The sequence below is a fragment of the Alternaria novae-zelandiae genome, assembly GCF_023758075.1.
Source record: "Alternaria novae-zelandiae strain BMP 2774 chromosome Unknown scaffold_6, whole genome shotgun sequence".
In the NCBI taxonomy this organism is placed as follows: domain Eukaryota; kingdom Fungi; phylum Ascomycota; class Dothideomycetes; order Pleosporales; family Pleosporaceae; genus Alternaria; species Alternaria novae-zelandiae.
Genome location: NW_026056966.1, coordinates 81,698 through 107,662, shown reverse-complemented (window position 1 = coordinate 107,662; position 25,965 = coordinate 81,698). Strand labels below are relative to the sequence as shown.

At 53.1% G+C, this 25,965-nt stretch overlaps 9 protein-coding genes across 9 annotated transcripts; 4 read left to right on the top strand and 5 right to left on the bottom strand.

Annotated features, from left to right (window-relative positions):
• Positions 1-2,354: 2,354 nt before the first annotated feature.
• Positions 2,355-3,574, top strand: J4E88_003576 (uncharacterized protein; the record flags this gene model as incomplete). The annotated part of the gene is made up of 4 exons (XM_049397226.1): positions 2,355-2,689; positions 2,746-3,029; positions 3,077-3,156; positions 3,212-3,574. 4 exons carry the CDS (start codon positions 2,355-2,357, stop codon positions 3,572-3,574), a joined length of 1,062 nt encoding a protein of 353 aa, XP_049256614.1.
• Positions 3,575-7,376: 3,802 nt separating this feature from the next.
• On the bottom strand, positions 7,377-8,047 carry J4E88_003575 (uncharacterized protein; the record flags this gene model as incomplete). The annotated part of the gene is made up of 4 exons (XM_049397225.1): positions 7,377-7,526; positions 7,584-7,825; positions 7,905-8,013; positions 8,039-8,047. 4 exons carry the CDS (start codon positions 8,045-8,047, stop codon positions 7,377-7,379), a joined length of 510 nt encoding a protein of 169 aa, XP_049256613.1.
• A 2,424-nt stretch (positions 8,048-10,471) lies between these two features.
• Positions 10,472-12,053, bottom strand: J4E88_003574 (uncharacterized protein; the record flags this gene model as incomplete). Its single annotated transcript, XM_049397224.1, has 2 exons — positions 10,472-10,569; positions 10,658-12,053. The coding sequence occupies 2 exons, from the start codon at positions 12,051-12,053 to the stop codon at positions 10,472-10,474; spliced, it is 1,494 nt and encodes a 497-aa protein (XP_049256612.1).
• Positions 12,054-12,729: 676 nt separating this feature from the next.
• Positions 12,730-14,217, bottom strand: J4E88_003573 (uncharacterized protein; the record flags this gene model as incomplete). The annotated part of the gene is made up of 1 exon (XM_049397223.1): positions 12,730-14,217. One exon carries the CDS (start codon positions 14,215-14,217, stop codon positions 12,730-12,732), a length of 1,488 nt encoding a protein of 495 aa, XP_049256611.1.
• A 1,364-nt stretch (positions 14,218-15,581) lies between these two features.
• J4E88_003572 (uncharacterized protein) lies at positions 15,582-16,525 on the bottom strand (the record flags this gene model as incomplete). Its single annotated transcript, XM_049397222.1, has 5 exons — positions 15,582-15,730; positions 15,781-15,871; positions 15,921-16,007; positions 16,062-16,415; positions 16,472-16,525. 5 exons carry the CDS (start codon positions 16,523-16,525, stop codon positions 15,582-15,584), a joined length of 735 nt encoding a protein of 244 aa, XP_049256610.1.
• A 1,369-nt stretch (positions 16,526-17,894) lies between these two features.
• On the top strand, positions 17,895-19,293 carry J4E88_003571 (uncharacterized protein; the record flags this gene model as incomplete). Its single annotated transcript, XM_049397221.1, has 2 exons — positions 17,895-19,042; positions 19,095-19,293. The coding sequence occupies 2 exons, from the start codon at positions 17,895-17,897 to the stop codon at positions 19,291-19,293; spliced, it is 1,347 nt and encodes a 448-aa protein (XP_049256609.1).
• Positions 19,294-19,844: 551 nt separating this feature from the next.
• Positions 19,845-21,502, top strand: J4E88_003570 (uncharacterized protein; the record flags this gene model as incomplete). Its single annotated transcript, XM_049397220.1, has 4 exons — positions 19,845-20,258; positions 20,484-20,497; positions 20,705-20,906; positions 20,963-21,502. 4 exons carry the CDS (start codon positions 19,845-19,847, stop codon positions 21,500-21,502), a joined length of 1,170 nt encoding a protein of 389 aa, XP_049256608.1.
• A 496-nt stretch (positions 21,503-21,998) lies between these two features.
• On the top strand, positions 21,999-22,814 carry J4E88_003569 (uncharacterized protein; the record flags this gene model as incomplete). The annotated part of the gene is made up of 2 exons (XM_049397219.1): positions 21,999-22,208; positions 22,260-22,814. 2 exons carry the CDS (start codon positions 21,999-22,001, stop codon positions 22,812-22,814), a joined length of 765 nt encoding a protein of 254 aa, XP_049256607.1.
• A 73-nt stretch (positions 22,815-22,887) lies between these two features.
• J4E88_003568 (uncharacterized protein) lies at positions 22,888-24,073 on the bottom strand (the record flags this gene model as incomplete). Its single annotated transcript, XM_049397218.1, has 2 exons — positions 22,888-23,840; positions 23,923-24,073. The coding sequence occupies 2 exons, from the start codon at positions 24,071-24,073 to the stop codon at positions 22,888-22,890; spliced, it is 1,104 nt and encodes a 367-aa protein (XP_049256606.1).
• Between the last annotated feature and the right edge of the window lie 1,892 nt (positions 24,074-25,965).

The window sequence follows — 25,965 nt, the reverse complement described above, 5'->3', positions numbered from 1 at the left end:
TGATTGCTGGCTCGTCTTGGCTGTGCCCCAACTCTGCATTGCCAAGGTCTTGGCACGGGTTGTCAGTGGCGGATGGAGCTCCCGGCTCATCGAAACGAGCAGTGTGCGCCGAAGCTTCAATTCCGTGCGGGACCAACCTGAGGGTCTCGCCTTGTGGATGGAACCGTACGAGGAAGAGCATCCTCGTTGAGCAAGCGCGTCGTGGTTGCATGATCCAGTTTCGCGCCGTTCCTGGCGTCTTCTAGCTGGCGGCACTAGCAGTCAGCGTGGGAACTCCATTGTGAAGAGGCCCGACTGTTCACGAGCATGGTAAGAAACTTCTTCGCGCCCAAATCTTTGCTTGTGGCTGTTTTAATGGAGCCATGTGGCTTTCGTAGTGCTGTTGCAGGATCATGAGGTAGATGTTATTGGGAAAGAGCTCATCCCCAATTGCCCGCGAACTGCCCCTCATGACAGCTAGGAAGCGGCGCTAGCCGGTCTTGCTGGTCACGATGACATCTAATCTTATCAGATCATCGCATCTAGCTCGGCTGAAGCGGCCATTTGACAGGAACTGGCCACCTTCCGCGTTAGACGGTGGGGCATGGAATGAAGAGTCGGGTCCTGCAGGGTCGTGAGGGGCCGTTGTGGTATTGGAGACGCAGCCACTATCACCAATGCCCCACTGTCTCCTGGTCGCCACGATGTCCTGTCGCTTCCCTCTCCTAATCTTTCGTGGCGTCCGAGAGTGTGCTCGAATTGGTACAGTCTGGAAGAAGTGTTTTCCTTCAAAACTGTGGGTATGTGTATGAGGGTTTTTCAGGCACACGGCAGGGGCGACGAGCGCGTTGAAGCCGCGTCATGACTTTGGTCGACCCGTACGGACATGACTCCGCTGCGCAGCATATGAACCGCCATTGGGATATAGGTCGCACGATATACTTCTTTACTTAGAACTCGTCGACAGAAACAACCCCATACAGGCTATCTATAGCACGCAAAAGGTCAAAACTCAAAGCCATGCATGCCTAACACCGATTCCGCGACCTCAGCACACGCAATCGCTCCATTATGCGAATGTAGGAGATGCTGTCATGGGAGTAGCAGACGCAATGTTTGCAGCTGCTAAAGCTGAGATGAACATTCTCTCGGATATTTGGAACGACGTTGTACGTTCAGCTTACCTGACATCTGCACTCCCCATGTACGCAGATACGTAGGTACCTAGGAATGCTCTTTTCATGTGATAGTGTCGGAAGGAAACGGGTCCAGTTGTATTGAAGGGTTGATGCTAGTGGGACCCATCCCACGGCAGTACGGTACAGTCTCCAAAAGCGGCTGCGTTAAGTTTGCAATAGGCAGTGTAGTAATCTATTTTGTGTTGGATGTTTCGTGAATGATGGCGTGTTACGGAGTGACCTCGGAACGCGGGCTCGGAACTGACAGAGACGAGGGAGTCCGCTCACGTGTCGCTTCCAAGGCTGCCCAGCTGGCTAGCTTCAACTCTGAGAGCAACACAGACACGCCAGCTCTTTCCTTCACTCCTTCACGGCATCTAATGCTTTACCGACACTCCTCGGGGAATGCGATCCGATCATGTCTCGATGTATCTCGTGTCACAACCTCGAAGCTCGCGCGAGGAGGGCGAAAGACCATCCACGCTCGGTACAACAATTTGTTCCTCAATCCGTCCCATTGAGCTTCGACTTGCCAAACTGAGTGAATCGCAAGCTGCAGCCGAATAAACTATACTCATCAATGTGCACCTTAATCGTACGGTTTGTCATTTCAAATCGGAGGCAACGATTACGTCGCCTCATCTCTGGTAACGTTGTTGTCGCACACTGAATCTCAAACCTGCTTCACCTCGAGTACAGACGCGCTACCAATGGTGGTGAACACATTCCGAGGTTGGCCACCAACTACCTCCATTTGAACTATTTCGTATCTTTCAGTGCGCCGCATTCCGTTATGGTCGAAATGTGGTCGGCATGAAGCAGAAAGAGTTGGATTATTGCGATATGGGCAGCCTGTGTGTCACATTTGGAAAATAGTAGTAGTTCCAAACCTGGCCCCTGTTTGTCTATTCTCTACCCCCAGAGCACGAAAAGTACAACGGAGAAGACTTGGTACAGTCACGCTTCACGTCGCCATTCTAAGGAATGTACTCGCATTCCTCGGGTGTAGATACGTCATCGTACAATTCTACTCTTCATTCGACGACTACTAGCTCGCAGTCGAGTGTTTGCTCACCTGCACGTACTACAATTACGCGCGGTGGAGTTTTCTTGGCCTCCAGGCTGCGACTTGCTCTTCTCTTGACCGCGTTATAAGCGCTTCCACCTCTGCCCAAAACGAGTTGGCTATCCGCGAAAATGTTTCCGTTCTTCCTTCTACAGCTTGCCGCCCTTGCGGTCGCAGTCGCTATCAACGAACCAGTCCCCAACTATGGTCCCTTCTGCGGCACTCCGTCGCCCGTGTTCAAAAATGGTACGAAAGTAACTGATTGGGCGGAGTACTTCGAGGAACTTGAGACGATGTCTGGTCAGAACGGTCAAGGTGCTACTGACGCCTGGGGCTCGAGTCCTGGACCAATTCGTTGGCCACGCGACTCAACAAACAACGTCGTTATCCCATACTGCTTCACACAGGAGTGGGATCGCCACAATATCCGTCACATCACGGAGAGTGGTATGGCGAAGTGGGTTGAGTAAGCAAAGGCGCATCTATAACGATATGTGACGAGTGTCGAACTGACCGCTCTAGGTATCTTGGCGGCGCCGCGGGTAAAGAATCCGGCCACGCTATCAGCTTCAAAGAGCGCTTGACCAGCGATGGAAAGCCCATGTACTGTGCACCCGTCAAGAAATACCGAGATGGCTGGAACGCAGGTATACCTCATGACACTGTGGCCATCGAATTCACCGACGGCGCTGGCTGGGGCGCCGCTGTGGGCCTGACGCAAAACGGAAAGCCCTGGCAGAATCTGGTTCGCCTCGCCGATGGCTTTACGCTCGGTGGTGTTCTACACGAGCTTGGTCACGTACTGGGTAAGATATCACCAGCGACCGCAGACGTTGATACTAACAATCACAAGGCATGGCGCATGAACACAACCGCAACGACCGCGAAAAATACATCAAAGTACAATACAAGCAACTTGCCGACTGGGAAGACGTAAGTGGCTACCGCTATCACTGACACATACTGCATATTAACATCACCAACACAGTGCTGGCATCGCGCCCGTCAAGCGGAAGGTGACCGCATCACCGAAGACGGACTCTGCCTATCCATGTACCGCGCTCTGAAGTACCAATGTACCTGCGTCGCCTTCATCAAGAACTTTGTCGAACCCGGCTGGCCCATCCAAGCGGCCTCCGGCTACGACCTCGCGAGCGTCATGCACTATCCTAGCCGCAACGGCTATGCAAAGGCAGATTGCAATGACAACGGTGTGGACTGTCCCATTCAGGCCTACCTCGACTCGAATGACCATGGCGAGGGACTTGGGCTGCTGGAACGCGCTACGAAGCCGAGCGAGATGGATATCATCTGGGTTAAGCAGAATTACCCTTGGAATGTGGATGCTTGAGTGCTGGGTGTAAAACCGGTCACCTTCGACGCGTTTATAGATTGATAGGATGGTACATGATGGCTAGAACGGCTGTCGCACCAAGGCCTCTCCACTGGGGGTTAGACTACTGTGCTTGACGGACATAATACACTACCGATCGCGAAAGCGCCCTTTGCCCAGGAGTGACTTTTAGTCATTTTGCACTGTTTGACCAGAGTGTGCAATGGCCGTTTCTTCGTCCGTGAATGCGGCGTGTACATTACCGGACTGTCGCTCGCCAGAGTGCGACAGTCAGCTTGCAGAGCCGCATCGAGGCTGTGCACCCGCCAACCCTCAACAAGACGACCGCAGTGTGCAGCAACCGTTCACTCGGATTTCTCTCGTGTCGCAAGAACATCAGTGGCTTGCGCAGCCACATGAAAAAGTTTTTCACTTCATTTGTGTTTCAAAATCTGTCCGGTGCTCTTTCGCGCTGACCGGTGGGCATGCAGCAACCTCTTCTGAAGACAAGGATTGCCGCATATATGGAGTGCAGAACGCATGCGTTCGGGCTGACAGACATTCAGCGAATGAGAAGGAGGAACGTGCGAATGATGAAGCGATTGAGTGGATTTGTCGGTGTTCCTGGAGCTGTCTTGGGTGAACGGTCAGCAGGGACCGTGGGATGGTATTACACATCAAAGCCTGCGACAGATAGGCTTTGATCATCGTACATGCGCTGAATAGACATGGAGCGAATGAGAACGAGGAACGTGCAAGAAATGGAGGGTGCTGCATACCTTGGTTTTGTCTTGGACCAGAGTTCCCTCGCATCTGCTGCCGCCTGGACCATGGCCGCATCGTAATTTGGACACCGGACATATGAAGACCCTGGGTTGATATTGCCGTATATGCGACGACTTTACAATGATACAAAAGAACCTTCTACGTCACTGGCGCTTGTAGCGCTTTGCTGTACTTACCCTGGATCAGTGATGAAGGAGCCGACTCGGCTGAGGCGTTGTTCGCGAAAAAGCTGACCGCTGTGCATTCGGTAGCTCAAATATGGTACAGCGATCTACAGCTTTGTACCACGTCGATAACGCAGGACGTAGGACGCAGGTGGATGGGCGCACCTTCTCAATTTGTAATGCAGGGAAAGTGGAAGGCTTGGTCAGATCTTGCTGAGAAATTCTCCCACAAGCCCGCTCGACTACACACGCAGCCGATCGACGGTCACATGTCTCTGCTCATACCCATGGATGTGGTTACCATCCCAACTCGCTTGATAAGCGATTGGAAGGATTAGGCATACTCCCGTGCGCATTGCCCAAGCGTCGACATGAATGACAAACCCTCGCCATACCATCGCATGCTACTGGCACGCTGAAGGTCGGAAGAGTTTCGGTCGAGTAGCATTACCAACGTTGAAGGCATTCGCATGCCGTAACACGACGCGTACCCAGCTGTTGGCTTTTGGGGGCCGCATATGAATGCGACAGCGTGAAGTCACGTCGCAACCATTTGGCCCGTGCCATCGAATGGGCTTTCGAAATTCTGAGAGCTGCCCCGGTTAGGCCTGGGCCCACTGCTACTCCAGGAACGCTGTGGCACATCTTACACCGATCAGCAAGCTCTGTTCCTCTTATGGTCTGGCTTGTGGCTAGTGCGGTGAGCCTTACAGCCTGCGCTACTCGCGCCCAGCATCTACGTATACCTCGTTCGATGAGACGGATTGGCATTCCATCCGCCGATCGGGACGAGTGCCTTTTGTCTCTGGAATCCTGACTCGGCTGCGCGTGCAGAGTGCATACGATGACCAAGAAAGACCCAGAAGCTGCAAAATGATGAGGTTACACAGTCAAAGTACGAGAAAAAAGAAAGTATGAGCATGGGGTGCTTGAGCAAGTGGCCCCTGCTGTCAGTCAGCCATCCCTGGGCGTTGCTTGTCCCTACTGAGGTGTGTACGTGCTGTCAAATTCACTCACCACGCTTGGCGCGCTTGCGTGTACCCAACTCCTGGCTTGAAGTCGCGCAAAGCGAGATAGTCAGACGCTGTGATAGCAATTGGGGGCGGATGAAGCAGACTTCGTTGGCCGGCCCTGACTAGTGACGCTGTCAGACGCACGCTGAGAGCCTCGAGTCGCTGGCCCAGCGGCAAGCGCGGGGCTGGAGCTCTCCTCCAGGGCCCACGCGTTCTTTGCTCGACGACCCGTTAACGTACGTGCTATGCACATCAAAGGAGTAGTTGCGACGCGCAGCAGCCGACGATGTCAAGATTCAGCCCCCCGATCTCGTGCGTTTTTCTCCTGCAGCGCCCGGCCGGTGAAGTTTTGAAACGGGCTGCCAGACGGTCGCAACACGCGGCTCGGCAACATCACCACGCCCGACCCTCGCCCACGCCTATCAGGAGTCGCAACCCTCTCGCTTCTGACAAACCACCCAATCTCCGTGCAGGGCTCACAGCTGTCGCAGCTGAGCTGAGTTCCCCTTTGTAGCAATTATGACGCTTTTGCCGGTGGTTAGCTTGGCGAACCTACCCCAGGACGACGTCTTGGCCATGTTTAACTGCTCGATCGGGAAAGGGCATATGCCTTGGTCGTGAGGCTTCAACGTGGTCGTAGAGACGGCCGCTGTGACAGTCATAAGTGTGCCATGGACGCGTATGCGCAATACCGTCTTGCTCATTTCTGCGGATATACTGACTTGCTCACTTGCCAACCTCGTTCTCACCTTGCACATCAATACTATATAGTCGCCTTGTACATCGAATCCTCTCTCGACAGCTATTTCACCTTGGTACTCTATCCCGAGAAGAGACTACATTAACTCGGACACTCTACACGTTATCTTTCAGATATCGTTCATCCATCCACCTCACTACACTCGTGTACCGCCCAAATTCTTGACCTTGACGCCCAACCGCATCCAAACTCCATACGAGATACCCGCCATCGTGGACCATGTCTCGCAATAGTAAGTCAGCTTACCGTCCCGTCCACACCTCCGACATCTTTCCTTCTCCGACACCACCGGCGAGCTGCGCCTCGGCTCAGCCCACCGTACTCCTTTCGGTCTAGCGTACCGACACATCCGCACCAACTCCTGATGCATTTCCCAACTTTCTCGATCTCTCAGCTGACCCACCCGTTCCCAGCCTATCCCTACGCCGTCAAGCTCCCGTTCCGGCGCTCACTCGCTTCCATCGGCATCCCGAGTCATCGCGACGCGCTTGCCGTTTACTTCCACTGGGTGCGGCAGCGTTATTATCGCGCGCAAGATGTCATGGGCGATGAGCTGGCGTCGTCTGTGAGATCGGTAGTCGGTTCATGCGATGCATCGCGCATGGATGACTATGACCCTGCGGAACCTCGGTCGAGAGTTCAGAGGGATACCGAGAGGTGCAGAGTTGACCTCCTGAGCATTGGTGCGGGTTTCGAGGTCGAGGCCGTCGCGCTGGCATATCCTGGGGAGATTGACGTGAGGGGCTGAGGGGCACAGCCCTGGAGGCTTGGGAAGCAAAATGAGGGGCACGAGAGGCGCAAAGGGCACGCACATGGGCATGGCGAATCGGCGTTTTGGAAGCGCTTATACTGGCAGCGATGGGTCTTCGCAATTGGGTCACGGGTTACGATTTTGACCATTTGTACAACACTTTGACACATTTTGGATGGATAGATAAACGATGACAGGCGTAGCCTCTTTGGAGTAAGCGAATTGGATTACAAGCATTTCTCAGATTGTACGTTGGCTTAACCTTACATCTGCTCAACATCAACGACTGAGACAGTACTTTCGGGTAGTCTCGTAATGTGCTACGAGGTATGCGATACCTCATCGCTTAGTTGATAGCGATAGAGTAAGCCGTCGTAGTCATCTTCGCATTGCTTCCAGTGAACACCTCCGTACCCGCCTGCACGACCTGCAGATACAAACTACTCGTGAAACCATTGCTTCCGTAGTTTGCCAACAAATACTGGAAGAACAGGTTCTGCATCGACGTATTAGCTTCTCTATCATCTCCACAAAGTAGACTCATGTAACGTACCAAGTCGGCGCTGAAGTTCGTCGCCCGCCCGCCACGAGCAACAAAACTGTATACCTTTACCGAACCGTTGAGACCGTATGCGAGGTCGAAGATCTGACCGCCAATCGTGACGGTCGCGATGGGTGTGAAGGGATATCCGTTCGCGGACAAGGGTGACACGCCGCCGTAGACACCGAGCCAGACCATGACTTCGAAGAGATTGGTTCCGCTGGCTGATGCGCCGAGGAAGGTGTCGTATGCCACTGCGGGATAGCACATCAGCATTAGCCTACAGACCCCGACAATGAACGGAGTGCATGAGAAGAGGCGCGAGGAGCATACCATTAACTCGCAGATCTGTTCCGGTATAACTCCACCTCCAAGTCGTCGGCATACTCGTATAGCTACCGATCTGCTTCTTCGTAAAGCCCGTCTCGACGTTCGTGTAGCTCTTGACTTGGTTTGGCGTGCCAGACCACGACCATGTTGTTGACCAGGCTAATCCAGCTGTACTGCTATAGCTATCGATTTGAGAGCATTGAGAGCCTGTTCCGGAGGAGAAGCCCCAGCCGTTGGTGTAAAGTGTGTATGGGCCGGATGACTGAGATTGGTATTGGCCGCACTGAGCGGCGCGGGGAAGAAGAGTGGTGGGTGCGGCGAGCGTGGTTGAGAAGAGGAGAAGAAGGGTAGCAGTGGAGAACAGCATGCTGGGCGATGTATGAAGTTAGAGCTGTGGTGAGTTGTTGATCGATGGGATGGGTGGAAATGAGGCGGTTGCGGGTGCGTTTTATACCTTTCTAGGTCCTTTGATCGTCCTTCTCTTACGATGTCGCCTCCACATCCTACAAGCGACCACTCCTCTTCGCAACAACTTGTCACATTTAGATGCTCCGCCCTTCCGTTTACCTGTCTTCTACTAGTCGTTCCGGCGTATGACCCACAAGCCGACATCGCAGACACATGTAGATCTTTCCATGAACCAGCAACCAACCATACTCACCAACGCTTCCCTAAATCTCGCTGAAGTCCGCAAGCCTCCGAATAATCTTATGCCCACCGGATACCATCTTTCCATCGAAGAGGAAGTTCTGAAAGCCAGTGTAAGCCATAGTCATGCACGACATCAGCCGGTCCAATCACCAGCGGTCGGGGTCCACCAATATAGCTCGCGTGCTGCACGCGCGGGACGAACCACGATTCAAGGATCGAGAACGGACTTGAATAACCTGGTTTTGGGAACGGAGGTGCTACGGATGCGGACCGAACGGCCAATGAATGACATGCAGAGGAAGGTCGAGAAGCATGCATGCATCGGAGGCGTGAGCGTTGTGGGTGACATGGAGTATTGAAATCCGGGTTGCCCTATCAGAGGGTGTGATCGAAGGAGGGGATGGCAAGAGCATACTAGCGCTGCTGAGGAATGGGTGAGGGATCGTGCTCTAGCTTCCTCTTGGACATCGCAAGCGCTGTGGACCTGAAGTGATGACCGCGTTTTACATTCACCGTGTGCAGAAGGACGTCTGAGCTACGGATGTGATCAGCCCTCCCAAGCCCTGTGATGCGCCGATAGTCGCCACTGTCTCCGAGCATGTGACGCAGCATCCCCTCTACCTCATGGCTTTGGCGGTACCACGAAGAGATCTGCGCAGTGCGGAAAGGTCTCGTGAGCAAGTCAAGCCCAGCTCGAAGAAGGTGAATGACACGCAAGTCTCGCCAAAGATACGAGGACACAAGTCGCGCATGCGCTCGAACCGAACACCATTATCTAGCTCTTTCGTACGCTGCGCCGCAGCATGTTTGCTCACCGCACTAAACCAGGAAGGCTAAGCTCTTTCCCAAGGCTGCAACGTGGAGCTTGTTAATCCTCGGCGCGTCTGAAATCAGGACAAAACATATCATTGCAAACAAGTTGGAAGGAGTGAGCGCTGTATCTTTTCCTGAGCTTTACGCTGTGCGTTTTTGAGTACTCCGTCATCTCCAACGTTGACTGGCATGTGCCAGGGCGACGATGCGAGCGTTCTGAAGGAGACCAGCGTCGCCCACCGAAAGCTGAATCACGGCGAGGCAAGCTTAGAAGATGCCGTAGACAGAGCCGCGAAAGCATAGAAGAGATTGCCCAGGCTATCGCCCACATCGTCAAGGCTGAGAAGATAAGGTGTTCGGGCGAGCCTAGAAGAGATCTTCCGAAAGATTGAGAGGTCGCAGAAAGCGGTGACTTCCTACTTCTAGACCAGAATACGGCAGAGCAGGTCCGCCCAAGCTAGAAGATGTAAGTTGCACACTTGCTGCGCCGCATCTCATGAGCTGGGTACTTCTCACAGCATCGCCATGGATTACCGAGCCTGCAATTGACTTGCACGCAGGCCCGATCACGACTGAGCCACTCTCTGGTGTGGATATGCCTTCGAACAACAATGTGAATCCATCTCGTGGCACAGCGTATAAGTGCATGGCAGCCTCGTGCGGCGCTCGCCAATGAAGACGAATATGATGCAGGGCGAATACATTGCTTTTGCGCGTCGAATAACGCGACGAAATTGTGAGATGTCGGCGTTGGGGTGCATATCGGGTCGCAAATTCAGCCATTGAAGTAGACGAGCGGAGGACGCGTCAAAAGTCATGCGGAGGTGTTCGCGTCGGGGGCCGCGGCTTCTCGGACGGCACGTGATCGGTTCCGCCGGCTAACCATCTAGAGGCTAGATCATGACGTGGTTCATCACCATTTTCAACACTCTCCTGTCCGAAGACCAGTTGCCAGCGAAAATGCACGCAACACAACACATGCATTGATATGAGCGGAATTGCGGATAGATAACTATGCTTATGCATGCTCATTGTTGCTAGTTCTTCATCCACGAGCCGCGCCCCCTCCTCGGTATGCGGCAACCCCGGGTCAAATACAACCCGCCTCAGTCCTCGAAATCCCAATACGCCTTATCCAGCTCCGCCTGTATGCCCTCGATCAACCTCATCTCGTGTGGCTGGACCCGGAATAAGCGCGGCCCGCCTACACATGGGTTAGAGCATTCGCATGTAAGCGAGGTATCGAAAAGGGAGTCAGTACGTATTCTACATGCCTTTATCGGACTACTTACTGTTCGTTATGGCGATCTGAAGATCCTGTTCGAGAATGCGTATACCGGGAGTATGATCATTGCGCTTGTCGTTCAGTAGCCCCGTCCAGTAATTCCGGGTGGAATCTTTGATGCAGCCACTCATGGAATACTTAATTCCTTTCGAATTTCGGAGAGCGACCAGATCATTCCAGGCGGTGATGAAAAATATGTCAATCCACTTCTTTTGGCATGGATGAAGCGGTTTCCAAGGGCAGTTGGCAAGCTCATGTTCAGGACCAATGAAGCGAAAATCGATGATATCGAGGTTTCCTAACCCAGCCATAGAAATGACATTAATTGGGACAACGCCCCTCTGAAGCGGTTGTCCCAGTTGCGGACAAATGCCCCCGAAGGCCAAGAACTCAGTTGCAGACATCTCGAGTTGAAGCCTCTTCAGGAAGTTATCAGGCGTTACTATTCGCCTGAGTTGGCGCCAGATCTTTTCAGGTGACGCTGCGGGCCCAATGCCGTCCCCACGCGTACGGATCGTTGTAAACCGCTTCACAGTATCGCGGTTGGCGACTTGGGTGGCTTCATCCTTGACCTGGCGACTGACGCGCATGATCTCCATATTCGGGCGCCGTATATTGGGATCTCGATTGCGCCCTACGCGCTCGGGATTATCGTACGACAGGCCGCGTCCAAGCACAAGCTTCTCCGCGCCACCAGCCTGTGTAACGACATCCGGAACAACGACTGGCCCGATGACGTGTAGGTAGATGGCTTCGCGCATCTCTAGAGGTAAGTCCAGCAGCCGGAAAGCTTGCCCTGTACCTTCCCACCACAAGCGCTGCTCTTCGTATTGCGATTCCGGGAGCCTCATCGCCCACATATCGTCTTCGGCAGTGCAGTACGTGTCGCGGATCCATGCAGCTGCATCTCGCTCGGTTTTCCTGACCCTGCCAAACTCGGTGATGATCATGTCTTCAGCAACATATCTCGCGGATGGGATGTCGATCGCAACGGTACGGGTGAAGCCGTCCGACCTCAGCGGCTCGATGAAGGTATACCAGTCACTATGGACACTTGTGTCGTGCCTAGCAATGGCACGTACCGCTTCGATATCCTCGGTATCCGCCTGAGATACTACAAGTAGCTCATGTTGATGCTTGTGGCAATGGCTGTGCTGTGATAAGAATGAGAAGTTGGTCCTGCGCTCTTCTTGTATAAACTCATGAAGAGCGGCGATGAGGTCGGAAGGCTGCGGTTCAGGTGTAATGACTTCACTCCCGTGTTGCCTCTTCGGCCCAACGCCGTCATTCCGAGCAGATTCGTCGTCGCTATCGCGTTGTCTTTTCGGCATGGTATCGTCCGTTGCGTGTGTGAGGTTGGACGCAAGGCGAAGTGTAGAGAGCGTAGATCTTATGTCCTCCATAGTATGAATGGTTGCGACCGTGGCCGTGAGTGAAATGACTGTTGCGTATTCCGGAGGTGAGCGGTTCCTAGGTATACGTACCAAAGTTTATCACCTGAGCAGGTGCGCAGCAGCACGTCTGGGCTGCGTCATCCGCGGCACTAGTCTCTATTCGTACTAGTGCGCAAACACTACCGTGAAAGCCCTGGAGTGAACACAAAAGAGCGCTGTTTGTATAGTGGAGTGAAAGGAAAAGCGCGCGCATCATTCTTCTCGGTGATTCCCTACTTGTGATGTCTTCTGTAGATAGTGTCTTTCCCACTGATCTACTCCGCGCATAATTAGCCAGGGTAAACGAAATATCGGCGCCGCCTCGGGCGGGAGAGGGAAAGTCTTGAGGTGCCTTGCTGTATACAACAGTTTAAAATCCAAATATCGATCATAACTTGAAGGCAATGTAGACGTCTGGGAGGTGAATGTTCAGTGTCTTCCATGTGTGTGGTGGCGCGGCGCAGGAGGAGCAGATCCATTTCCGGATAGCATCGATGAGATGCAAGCACTGTGGACGGGAGAAAAGATGATTGAATATGTGAAATTTGATTTGACATCGCTATGCTGATGCTAGACTCATAAGTCGTAATAAGCGAAGCGCCTATTTAAGGGCTTCTTGGTATATATACATGTTCCCATCACCCAACTATGCGTAAGACTGAGCAGAGCATGTGAAGGGACTTCGTACAGCACCGGAGTTGTACTGTGTGATGATATCCTCGACGGACGCGTAAGTACCGGCACCAAGAACAACCAGTCCAATGACGAAGACAATGGAGTTGAGGATGCTCAAGGAGATGTTCTTGGCGTTTGCATTCCACTTGCCCTCCTTGACGAGCTGGAACCAGAAGAGTGCGGGCCAGTAGAATGTGAATCCGGAGATGAAGAGGGAGGAGATGAGACCGAGGAGGGCGTTGAAGAAGGGAATGGCCTCGGCGATGATCCAGCCGATGACGGTGACAACGGTGATGAGACCGACCCAGACACCCCAGCCCTTGACGTCCTTGACGAAGCGGATGGGCGAGGTGGGGAAGATGCGGTCCATGATGTAGCGGCAGACGACGGTGCCGTTGATGGATCCGGAGATGAAGATGACGGGGAGCGCGATACCGAAGGCGATGCGGGAGACGGTGTTACCGGCGGAGAGAAGAGCAGGCGACTTGACCTCCTGGCCGACGAAAGCGTAGATGAGAGCACCAGTCATGGTGTAGATGAAGATCTCAATCAGGCCGAGGGCCCAGATGGACTTGACGTAGTCTTTGGGAGTGTGCATCTCTGACATGAAGGAGAATTGGCAGACGGCGAATGAGTAGGCGAAGATGATGTTGGTGGTCGCCAGGAAAGCTTCGTAGAACGAAGTTCCGGGTTGAGGCCACGCGGACCAGTTGACTGCGCTCAATCCACCAGGAGCATCGTGCGCTTGGATACCAGTTGCGATGATGGTGAGCAAGATGGCGGCGATGATACTAATAAAGTCGATGTAGCCCAGGAAAGCGAAGTCGTGGAATGTGGGTGGCAGAGCAAGAACCAGCAAGATGATCATGGATACTACACCCCATACGAGCGCGCATGTGGTGTAGTTTCCGATGATGTTGATAAAGGCGATTGTTCCGGTAAGCGCGTGCGATCCGACCAGCAAGATGAGGAAGAGCGCAAACATGACACCAGTGAGTTCCTTTCCGAATTTGCCCCAGATGATTTCGACGGCATCCGAGTAGTGGTTGACATGCGGGTAGCGCATCTTGACCTGACCGACAACGTAGGATGTGTAGATTGCGACGAGTCCAAGACCGACGCACATGATGACACCGGGGACCATTCCGAGAGTAGCGAACGCGCTAGGAATACTGAGAGAACCAAGCGCAATAGCTTCGACAATCAGGCAGACTGTGAGTTGCTTCCATCCGAGACGGTGGAACTTCTCCGATCCCTCCTGGACGGTGGCAGTCTTGTCGACGGGCATCATGAGCTCGGGGTCGCTCTTCTTGCCCTCAGACGAAAGGTCGTCCAGACGGTAGGTCGGCGGTGCAGCAGCGTAGTGCCGCGCGGGAACGCCAGTGTTGACGCCGTTGGAGGCGTATTGTGGCTCAGGGTTGCCCGTCGTGAGCCCGTGGGCGTGCGGTACTTCCTGCATCTTGGAAAATGCAAATATGAATTTTTCAAAAATAACGGTGGGGTGGAGTCGTGGTCAAGTCGGAAGCTGGAGGGCACTCGCGACTTTTTGGTGTTTGGCGCCTGCTGACGAGCTAGTTTGCCCGGTACCCCAAAAGTAGCAGTAGAAGTGTAGGTCACAGGTCCAGTCGTCAGAATCGGGAAGACGGCGGCGCGTGATATCGACTGTCTGTGACGTATCGTGGGACCGGTGAGAAGGTAGTGTGAGTTAGCAGCGGCACGCAGGAATAACCGTTTTCAAGGCCAGCGGCTGATCTTGTTTCTTATATCAACACGTCTTATCTCTCCGCATGTTCTGCATGTGTAATAGAATGTTCCAAGCGGCCTTCCCCCGCGCGCTCCCAGCATGCTGGGCGACCGATGTTGACCGAAAGCTGGCTATCGAGGGCCTTAGCGAACTTCGGTCTATTGCTCGCATCGTACCAGAGCTTGGTGCGTGCAGCCAGAAGCGTTGCCCTTTAGTGGCGTCGTTAATGACGCGGTCCACATGGTGCGTCGCAGTTGACGTAAAATTTTCTCTTTTTTACGTGTTTGAGTGGTGAGTTTGGGGACGTGCTTGATGTGACATCGCCTGGATCCGTGCTAGGTGACATCAGAGCGAACCATGCATGCGGTTCTGGAGATAAGAGAGCGCTGTGCTCACGCGACAACCTGTAAGCTGGGGATAAGCGTCTGCACTGGGTGGTGACGACGACAGAGGCGTCGCGTAGGGCTGGTTTGGCTGCATGGGGGCGGCGACAAGCCTTTAGGGCCGCGCCATCCCGGGCCTCGGCGGGGCTTGATAGATTAACCGAACAGGTACCGGGGCGCAAAACTCTGACTAAGGCTGCTCCGATGCGTCCCGTCAACTACACCCAGCGCGGTAATGCACGACGCGACCCTCGGTGATTTGGTCTGGCCGCACTGCAGCTTGGCTGCTCGAAGGGTCATAGCAGGCGCGGCGTGACCGTGGCTTATCTTTGATCCAGGGTTTTGTGGAGTGCATTGCCGAACTTTGCGCCGCCCAATGATATGGGGGATGAATGTGATTGCTTGGACATGGCTACCGTCTACCCCAGGATCCCAAAAGCCTCAGGGGGCACCGGGCACCGTGGGATGTTGCGCCATCATGGCGCGCTTGCCGAACAGCCGTGGTACTCCAGATTAGGAGCGAAGGGAGAATCTGTCGATCAAAGGACGCAAATGTACTCGGGCAAGTTACTACAGAAACACATCGGGTATTGGCTATTCGTGGACCCTCCGGCTCTTGGACAACGGACGGAACGGCATGCCACAGCCGTTGTCGGAAGCTACCTGAGGCCGCGGCCTTTGTACACTACTACTCAGCTACGCCGCCGTCTTGAGAAACTCATCCACTACATGCGGATCCTTTTCGACTTCTTGGGCACCTCTGCTTCGCCTGCTCTCCCAGGTCTCACCCACGTGGGCGTCTTCCGCTGTCGACTCAGGTGTGAAGGTAAACACGCGATGTTCACCTATAGTAGAGTTAGCCCATGCTGCAGACTAAATATAGAGATGTACCGACAATTCTTCCACGCTGTGCCCACCATGGGATCTTCGACTTCCCAGTCCTCGGTGAGGAAGTGTGCGAATGCGCCATGGGTGACTACCAGGACCTGTTCTGTTAGCAAACCGCTGTTAAGAGCAAACTAACGGCAGCTTTACCTGCGCTTCGGGCCTTTGGTACAGCCAGTTCCTGAGATCAGAAGCGCGCTTCGAGATGGCGCGCTTCTCGTACGCCCAATAGTCTTCCTGCGAGGCGTTAGTAAGCATGCATGCTGATGTCAAACCGGGAGATCGACTAACCTTGGAGTTCCAGCCCGCTGTCACCGCTGATGCATCAACTTTGCTGATGTCAAAGTCAAGTTCACCTTCTGCAAACAGCTTCGGTAGAAATGCGTGCACTTCATCTGCAGTATCTGCAATTCCGACATCACAGCCAATATTGCTGACCTCTTGCAAGGCTGGCAACAGCACGAACGGCACCTCTTTCCGTGCGAGCACAGGGCCAAAACTCAGCGAGGCGGTCTGGATCGTTCGTCGTAGCGGCGACGCAAATACTATGTCTATTTCCTCATGATGTTGGAATGCCGAGCTAAGCGCGCGACATTGTTCTTTGCCTTTTTCTGTCAGCACAGCGTCGCGAATGCTGTAATTGCGCTGCGGCCAGTTAGTCTTACTGGATCCGAGGTTCTTCTTTATGATATGGGACATACGGTCGCGTTGTGTTCTCCTTGCGCATGGCGCACGATATGGATCTTGGGAGACATCGTGGTGTTGGTTGAGAGTTGCTGAATCTGCAATCTACGCTCGATGGTGGGGCTTGCCGAAGGAGCCACTAAAGTGCTATCGTGCAGTGGCGAATCTGAGATTGATGCGTGAAAACTTGGTCTCACTGAAGCTCCTCAGATACTTTCTGTGTTCAGTTCCAGAAGTGATATTGAATTTGGGTCTTGTCTTCTGCTGCGCAATAGCTCTGCGTTATGTTCGTACTTGAATCCAAAGATACTTCGAGTCTGACACGGAAGGTTAGCCGAGACAGCCAGCGCTAACCATTCCTGGAACTGCATCTCGCCAGCAGCCTCTACATTGGAAGAACAGGTGTAGGACCGTGAATCCTTCGTCGGTAGTGAATATCCAGAACTGAAACCGAGTAAGGCCTCCAGGCTAAACAGTTGACATCTTCGACACGTTGCCGATGATGCAACCGGCTAGTCCAGCTCTGCGGTCAGCCCCTGGCTTACTCCATGTCTCTTGCTATCACGAGCTCTTCCTCTCTTATCGTGTTATCGCAGCGCATGCGTATTACCGGAAGTGACTTTTCGGGAGTCATGAATACCTATTGATGAGTGCATGGTGCCCATACATGTAAGAGACTGGTTGGAGAGCGTGGAGCACGATCAAATAAAACTGCCGCAGCAAATGGGTCGAACATGTAGAGAACAAATCCGTTCGTGTCGAACTGCTGCCATTGGTATGCGCGATGTGCGCCGCTACTACTGACAAGCACGCGCGTGATGGATGGGGTTGAGTGTTGGAAGTGAGCTGGGTTATTCGGAAGGAGCGATGAGACTCGAGCTTTAGTTAGCGACTTTCCACGACCGATGTGCCACCATGCCTCTACGCCATCGCGACGTACTCTTTAAGCTGGTCTCAACCACTAAAATGCATTCTCGAGGCGATGCAATTGATGCGACATTCAAGTACAACGCGTAAACCTTGTTCGCGACGGTCGCCCTTGTACCTGCCGCGACACTGAATACTCGCGACGCTGCGACGCGAACGCCGGTCTCCAAGCAAGCTTCGCGCATCCCGCATCGACTGCGATCATTACCAAAGCCTAACCGGGGCTCCAGAATGTCACTTGTCAAAGCAGCGCAACTTTGGACAGAATAGGGCTCATTCGCACGCGCCCGCTTTTGTGTTGATACGTCATGTTCGGAACGCGTTGTACCTGGGCATCGTGAGTTCCTTCCCGATCGCGCGAGCCAATGCACGTTTTCGGGCAAGCTGGGGCATCGGATCCGCAAAAGACCCCGCAGCACTAGCGCAAGCAGTCTCATCTACCATCCAGGAAGCCTCACCATTATCCTGGACATCATTGAGAGCTTTACGACTTTTGATCACTATTCGTTCAATATGGCAAGCAGCGAGCCTACAGTACTTATCATAGGCGCTGGTACCTTTGGCGCGTCTACTGCCTACCATTTGGGCAAACAATACAAAGATCCATCTCGGATTACCATCGTCGACCGTTGGGATAGCAATACATCCCTAAAACAAAAGCAAGCGGCAGCCATCGACACTAATCGCATTATCCGCACCGACTACGAGTCACATCTTTACTGCAATCTCGCCAATGAAGCTATTCATTTTTGGTTCTGGAGCATAGCAGTACAAGGTCATTTCCACAAGACCGGTTGGGTCGTGCTAGACAAAAAGAATGGTACTTTTGGCGATGCGATAAGGAAGACGTTTGTTGAGAGAGGAGGTGACTACACGCGCGATCTAGAACCACAAGAGCTGGACAAGTACGCTGTAACGAAAGGCATCAAGAGTGAAGAATATGGAAAGGGTTATTTCAATCGCGAAGCGGGCTGGTGCGACGCGGAAAAAGCAACGCAAAGCTTCACGAAGGTTGCACTAGAGCTTGGGGTCAAGAGGGTGACTGGAGATGTGCAAGAGTTATTGTTGAGCGCCGACCAACGTAGTCTAGCTGGTGTAAAGCTGAGAGATGGTCAAGTTTTGAAAGCCGACAAGATCGTGTTGGCAGCAGGAGCATGGACCAGCTCTCTGATGTCGCCGATCGAAGATGCTCTGAAGATCCAGGAGCAAGACCGTATCGAGCGCCAAATCACCGCTGTAGGACGCGTCTCTGCATACTATACACTGAACGAACAAGACACACAGAGCATGATCGACGAATCAGTACCTGTGATTGTCATTGGTGGAGAGGTCGACATTATCCCGCCTTCGCAGCCAAACCGAACGCTTAAGATTAATGACATCAAAACTGAAATCATCAACACGGTTACCACCCCTTCTGGCCATAAAATTACTATGCCATCTCGAAGGAACCAGAACGACGTCCCTGAGAGACTGAAGCGTGAAAGCGCGCAGATCATGCACAACGCCATGCCGGAATGGACTCGCAGCAAAAAACCAGACCGATGGCGAATTTGCTACGACGCTGTTACACCAACCGAAGACTGGCTGATGTGTCGACACCCTCATGAAAGGCTCGCCAACTTGTACCTCGCCGTTGGTGGTAGCTTTCATTCGTACAAGTAGGTTACTTTACCCTTCATTTCACGGACGCAATGCTAATCATCCCCTCAGATTCCTCCCCGTCGCCGGCGCATACATGTGCAACGTACTAAGCGGCAAGGGCAACGGTGAGGAGAAAGATACTGCCTGGAAGTGGAAGAGCGCCGAAGAACTGTCATGTCGCAAGGGTAAGGAGTTTGGTGAAAGTCCAAGAGATTGCGATAAGAAAGAGTTGAGTGAATACGAAGAGGGGGCAGCATCGAAGTTATGATCGTTAAGAAACATTCACAATCAACGTTCTTCGACATCACTTGTCGCAAATTTACTGAGGCTTCATGGACTTCACGCTCTATGATCTTGTGCATTCGCCATCATCAAAGACAACAATTGAGTCCGTCGTCTTTTGGTCTCTTGATCTCTCCCATGCATACGAGGGTTGTACTGTTCTGGTATCACAAGTGATGCGATAGTCGTGAGTGCCTCGCCATATTTGCGATCTCTTGAACGCCCGTTTGCTTCACTCGGGCTCTATTTGCCTTCGAAGGACAAGCAACTGCTGGTGGAATGTTGATATAATGGAGCTTGGGTCGCTTTCATGCAGATCGCAGCCTTTCTTATTGACATGAGTGAAAGAGGGTTGAATGTCGCCTTAGTGGCGCGATCTGGTGTAGAACTCTCAAGGCGCATATATACGCAGCTACTCTAGTATGGAAGTGCTTACACTGCCACTCAACGGCAGCGCAGTCACCCAACTCGCGGTCACACAAGACTACATCGCGATCGCCAACAGATCAGGCTCTCCTTCAATTTACGCTCTAAGCCATGTCTTCTACCGAGCAAGATGTCGGTAGCAACGACAACAGTGACAAAGATCGCGCCATCATCAAGCCCAGCGAAGGCACCTGTGGAATTTTACCCGACACCGACATCGTCACCGTGGACGAAGAGGTCGCCGAAGACCAAGAAATGGAAGACAGCTACGTGTTCGTCGAAGCTGACTACCATTCCTACACTGACGTGGAATCTTCCGTCGCCGAAGGCTCGAATTCGGACTGTGAGCTTTCAGAGCGTGAAGAGAAGGGCGATGTAAACTCCAAGAGCGAAGCTGACAGAATGGAAGAGCAGAATGGTGGTGTGAGAAAGGGGTTTGTCAAGGGAGCGGCGGAGAAGAAAACTTCCGGTACTCAAGGTGATGGCGGCAAGGATGATGCAGAAGAACTGCCAGAAATTGCGAAGGTAAGTCAAAATTCGATAACCACGCATCAAGTTGCTGATGAGAACAGACTGTGTTGTCACTGTTTCTACGCTCGATCTATGGGCTTGATCTTGCAGGATTGAGCAGAGATTCGTGGCGGAGAAAGCCCGGCATGCGAGACGAATAGCAATAACCGAGTTCAGGAGGAGCGAGAGGCATAAGAGGGGCGTAGTTTAGCATTTTTGTTTCTTGCTGGCTCCCTACAGTTGCGAGCACGGACGTAGGCACGACTTAACGTCATGGTCCAGAAGGGTAGTTCACGCAAGAGAAAGCTCAATCATATACTGCATATCGCATCATCTTGGCATTGAATCGCGCCTCATGCACTGACCTACTTTCTGTCATATACCAAAGTGATGGCCGGCCTGGAGAGAGAACACTGGGCTCTCTACCACCCGTAGTAACTCAACCCTGCTAATACATACAGAGTTTACAGTCTTCTCATCACGAGGGTGACCATCATGCCGCGCCCAGAGAAACCTCACATGAACGACGATATTAACAGCCAAGAAGACTTCACCCAGCTCGTCGACGGAAAGAAAGTCGTCGCCCTACCCAACGATACTCCACCGAGGCACCCTGATGGCAGCTACGTCTTCGTTCGTGACGAGACTGCTAAAACCATCGAAGTAAGCATACAAGCGCCCGTCAAAGCTCAATCATACATACTAACGCTTCCGTGTAGGACAAAAGCGCACAAGACACCATCGCCTACTACGCCAAAATCCTCGCCATCGAAACAAAATCCAGACCCTATCCTAGCTTAACATCGAATGCAATTCTCGATGGACTCGACACCCTACGCATCTGCTCCGAGATCTTCTCCGACAACCCAACGAAGCCCGCTTTTGTCGCGGAATACTTGCATATGCTAGAGCCGCAACACCAGCTCAGTCTCTCCATCGTTCTTTCCATCATACTCGATCCGGATGACTGGATGAATCTCGAGCACGAGGTTGTTAGAGACGAGGAGTTCGAAATCTCGGTGGTGATTTGGGCGCTGAAGCTTGGGCCAGAGGGTCTTATGCTGGGGAGGGTGGAGGGGAGAAGCGAGATGCAGATTTTGCTGGCTGCGGAGGAGGCGTGGATTGTGGTGAATGAGGGGAAGGAGGAGTATGAAGAGAAGAAGATGGAGTTGAGGCGGGTTGCTGCGGAGGTGACGATGTGGGGGAGGGGCGCGGCTGGCATGTTTGCTAAAAAGGGTCGAACTGAAGATGACGACTGAAGGTTCGAGACTTCCAGGCCAGGGCACACATGTGCTTCTCGGCACTGGTCATGTTTGATATTTGGTCTTGATGTTTGCCTCAGTCGGGGAAGCGTGTAGGATTGAGTTTTATCTTTGTTTGGAAGTCAGCTTGCGTTCGAATAATTGCTGTAGCTTGTGGCCAACAAAGATATCCCCAAGCATATATTCTTCGAGTACGCTTGATGGCGTTTTTCCGCTGAAGCCTGAATGTCTGTACAAATGAGTCCCTGATCTGGTCATTTGCGCATTGCGAGAGAGTGCGATGCAGACATTCACCGCACCCTTCTCCTTCTGGAAGAAAGCTCTCAGTCCATGGACCTCTTCCAGATCCACTTGCTGAATGACACTCCCTAGCTGAATTCTCCTCCTCTTGTGCTATATAAAACGTCAGACACCCAGCTCTGCGGCCTGGTTCAAACCACACCACAACTTCTTTATAAAGTATAATATCAACTAATCCACAATCGCGACGAATATGCCTGCTTCTAAGATTCCAGAGACTGCAGACAGCGTCAGCAGCAAGGGCGCTGCGAGTATCGCCGACGACGCTGAAGAGATGGACGACTTCGTGGTCATATCCCCTGGCGACTACCCCGAAGCGTCCGCAGCACCCTCTACTGCTGCGAAAGATGTCTGGACTGAAATCATCAAGATTACCCGAACTGAAGATAGTCTCTTCGAGAAGGTCAGCACTACTCTCCTTAGCCGTTGAAGCCTTCCAACTGACATAATACAGGGCGAAAAGCACGTCACCGCCGTCGAGACCTGCCGCTACCACCTCCGCCCCTCCGAATGCCGTAAGACCTGCAACAGCACATTTAAGTGCGATACTTGCCTCTCACTCATCGCCGGCCTCGAGACTCTCGCTAACTGCGCCTGGGAATGGTCCAACGACAGCAAGCCGTTCCAAGACAACATCAGCAACATCATGCATTGTCTGTACCGCCTGCCGTTTCATTTCCAGGAAGGTCTCTACAGCGTCATTGAAGCTGTAATGGACCACGAAGAGAACTGGCCTACGGCGGACCGAGAGAACTACGAGTTGTGGGGGTTCAAGATCTCTGCTGCGTTGTGGTTACTACGCCTGGGTGTTCATGGTCTGGCTTGGGCGCTGGCGGAGGGCAAGGAGTGGCGTCTTGTACTGGCCGAGACTGAGCGGTCGTGGTATGAGGGACTTGTTGTTGCTGACGAGTATGAGGAGGCTATGGAGGAAACGAAGCGTTTTACTACGGCTTTCCGCAAGTGGGGTGCGAGCGTTGATGCTGAGCGGCGCGCTCAGTCTTCCGCTTAGTTCATCACTAGGTAGCAAATAGCAAGTGTTGAAATATGATATATTCTTACTCACAGCGCACCAATAGTATCATCTACTCCTTCACCTTGATGACAACCTTTCCAAAGTGTCCTCCGCTGAAAAGGTACTTGATCGCTTGATCCGCCTCTTCGAACTTCCAAACACGGTCGACGACTGGCTTGATCTTCTTCTCGTCGTAAAACTTGAGCATTCTTTCGAGTTCAGTCCTGGGGCCGTTCACAATACCCTTGAGAGTGACATTTCTCTTCAAGCACAACAAGTTCGTGTTCGTCCTGTCGCCAGCCTCATCTTGCTTGCCAGATAGGTAGCCAATGCAAGAGATCAATCCACCAAAGCGTACGCACTCGAACGACTTGCGAAGCGTCTGCGCGCCACCGACTTCGATGATGATGTCAGCGCCCTCGTCGGAGGTAGCAGAAAGGACTGCGTTCTCCCAGTCGGGAGTGTTGCGGTAGTTGATAGTTGTTTTCGCGCCAAGCTTGGATGCGCGTTGAAGCTTCTCGTCGGAGGAAGATGTGACGATGGCATCTGCGCCTGCTGCGGATGCAATCTGGGCTGCTGAGATGCTTACACCGCCGGTACCCTGGCACAGGACTTTTTCGCCCGGTCCAATGATCTCGCCATTTGGTCGCATACAGTTCAAGCTCATCCAAGCCGTTACAGCTGCGATTGGCAAGCAAGCGGCTTCGTCATCGGATAGATAATCTGGAATCTTGACAACGCCATACGTGGGGAAGACACGGTACTGCGTCAACACTCCGGGGGCTGGTCCGCCTAGGCCACCCGCGATGTCTGAGGCCTTGATTTGGCCGCTGAGATGCTTCGGCGCAAATGTACTGATGACCCGGTCACCTTCCTTAAGCTGGAAAGCTGGGTTCTTGTAAGGGTCTGAAGTGTTGTTGGAAACCGGACCAACCGCAACAACTACACCGCACATGTCGCTGCATGGGACAATAGCGGGGGGATGTTCTACGGACTTGTGGTGGTTGTAGAGGCCCATGGCGACTGTCCACGTATTTAGCGTTGTTCAAATGGCCGTCTGGACCCTGCCACAAAAGTAGGTGTGACCACCTCGCACTGTACATACCTTCGGTATCCCTGTAGTTCAGACTGACGGAATGGACTTCAACCAACACCTCGTCTTCGCCAGGGGCCGGGCATTCCGCCTCGTCCATTCTGAGCTTATCGAGCCCGTCCTGGCCCGTGAGCCATTGCTTGATCTTTTGTGGAGGCGTCATCTCGAGATCTTGAACTGAAAGTTGAAACAGAGTCGAAAGCTTTTGGGTTGCCAAATGTAAGGTTTACAGTTGACGTAGATGTCGTGTTCTTAATGTCCTTGGTTTTGCGCTGGGAAAACAGTCCAGAAATTTCGCTCAGCCAGTCTCGGCGGTCTTGGGAGAAGGGTGGGGTGGGCATCCCGGGCAGTATCGTCTACTTAAGGCCTGGATTTGCTATGTAAGCTGCAAGAAATGCAGATGGTGGATCTCGAGCAGCGGGCAGAAAACCGCCGAAAGGTGTGGGGATGGGCATTATTTCTATGTGTCGTTGCGATGACGATAGGGTGCTCACGGCTGGTCATCGAGGTGTTCGTGAGGAGCGTCACCGCATTGGCCGTCTTCGCCCGATGAGCCGAGGTAGGCAGGGTGTTGTCGGAAAGCGCGAGCCGATGCCAGCCTACAACACCAAGACATTTCTCACGAGACTCAGGAGCGCATGGAAGAAGCCACCGACAACTTCAATATTCAATTCTTGCACATCGCGCACGGGGCTGTCTGCTAGGGTGAAACCTGGATCTTGCCAGATGATGCAGCATCCCTGATGACGCGCTACGATCGATCGACCCCGGAAAGCGGGAAGTCTCAGGGGTACCGTCTGGAACAAGGCCATGACGATGCTGGTGACCACTACATCGGAAAATAACATGCGATCGGGGAAAATGACATACGATCGTTCCGGAACGTCTTATTTTATTATTGTATTGAAACTGCGCACGGCTCGTGGGGTTCAGGTACGATATTGGAGCTGCCACGCGACTTAGCGCGTGTGGGATGAGAAGAGAGCATGACGACATGCGATACTGTGATATAAACGCGACGCGACCCTCTGGAAAGAAGCCAGCATCTCACCCACTGCAATACATCGCATCAACATCCTCAACCTCTTCGACATCTTCGCCCCTTCATCAACATGAGGCCCCAACTACTCTACTCTGCGAGCCAGGAGGCCGTTCCTCCGCCACTCCAGAACTTCTTGAGCCCTGAGTTTGCGCCTGCTCTTACTGTGATGGAGCAGTTCGAAGCGGACCTTTTGCGCATGGACGAAGAGCATCTCCAGCATCGCGAGCGAGCTACACCCGAAGTTCCATCCCCATTCCCTGACGATGGACTACCAAGCGACTCCACTCTATTCGGCAGAGTGAGGACATTGTACCGGCGGTTCTCTAGCTTCTCCCAACGCAGCAGCAGCCGTGCGAGCGACGCCAGTCTCTGAAAACAAAACATGATATCGTCATGCAGGTACAAGCGTTCGCATAGTCGCACGCACTAGTCGCTGTCCTGTCCCCATCGACCCGGGCCGCTCTTCAAAGCCATGCGCTATGGCCACCACAATTTCATTCCTGGATCGAACAAGCATCGACAGGCAGCATCAACTCTACGGAATCGCATCATGAGTGCGCTCAGCCCGGCAAGCCTCAGCTCAAAGGCAGATGCATAGATTGCACACCGAGCTACAGCCAACCCGCGACCCGTGTTATGACATGGACCATTGAACCCGCCAGCCGCCGCCGCTAGTCGGCTGTCCCGCGGTGTCGATATCGATCGCGGCTCGGGAACCCGAGGCCCGCGTGGAAGAGCGGTTGGTTGAGAGGAAGGTCAATGACGTTGACATAGCCGATCTGTCTCGTCACGATTGACACACCTGCTTCACTGCAGGCACTCTCCTTATTGGCTATCAAGGAGTGATAGTCGAGCGTCGGGCTGGTCCTGATACCTACCGCTCTGCTCTTGCACCCAGCATGGGCCTGGCTAATCGCCACGCCATTGAGAGAGCTCAACATGGCCTGAAGTGGAGTTTGAGAACTTTGAATTGGGATGATGATTTCTATGAGTGTACGCACCGTTTAGGATGC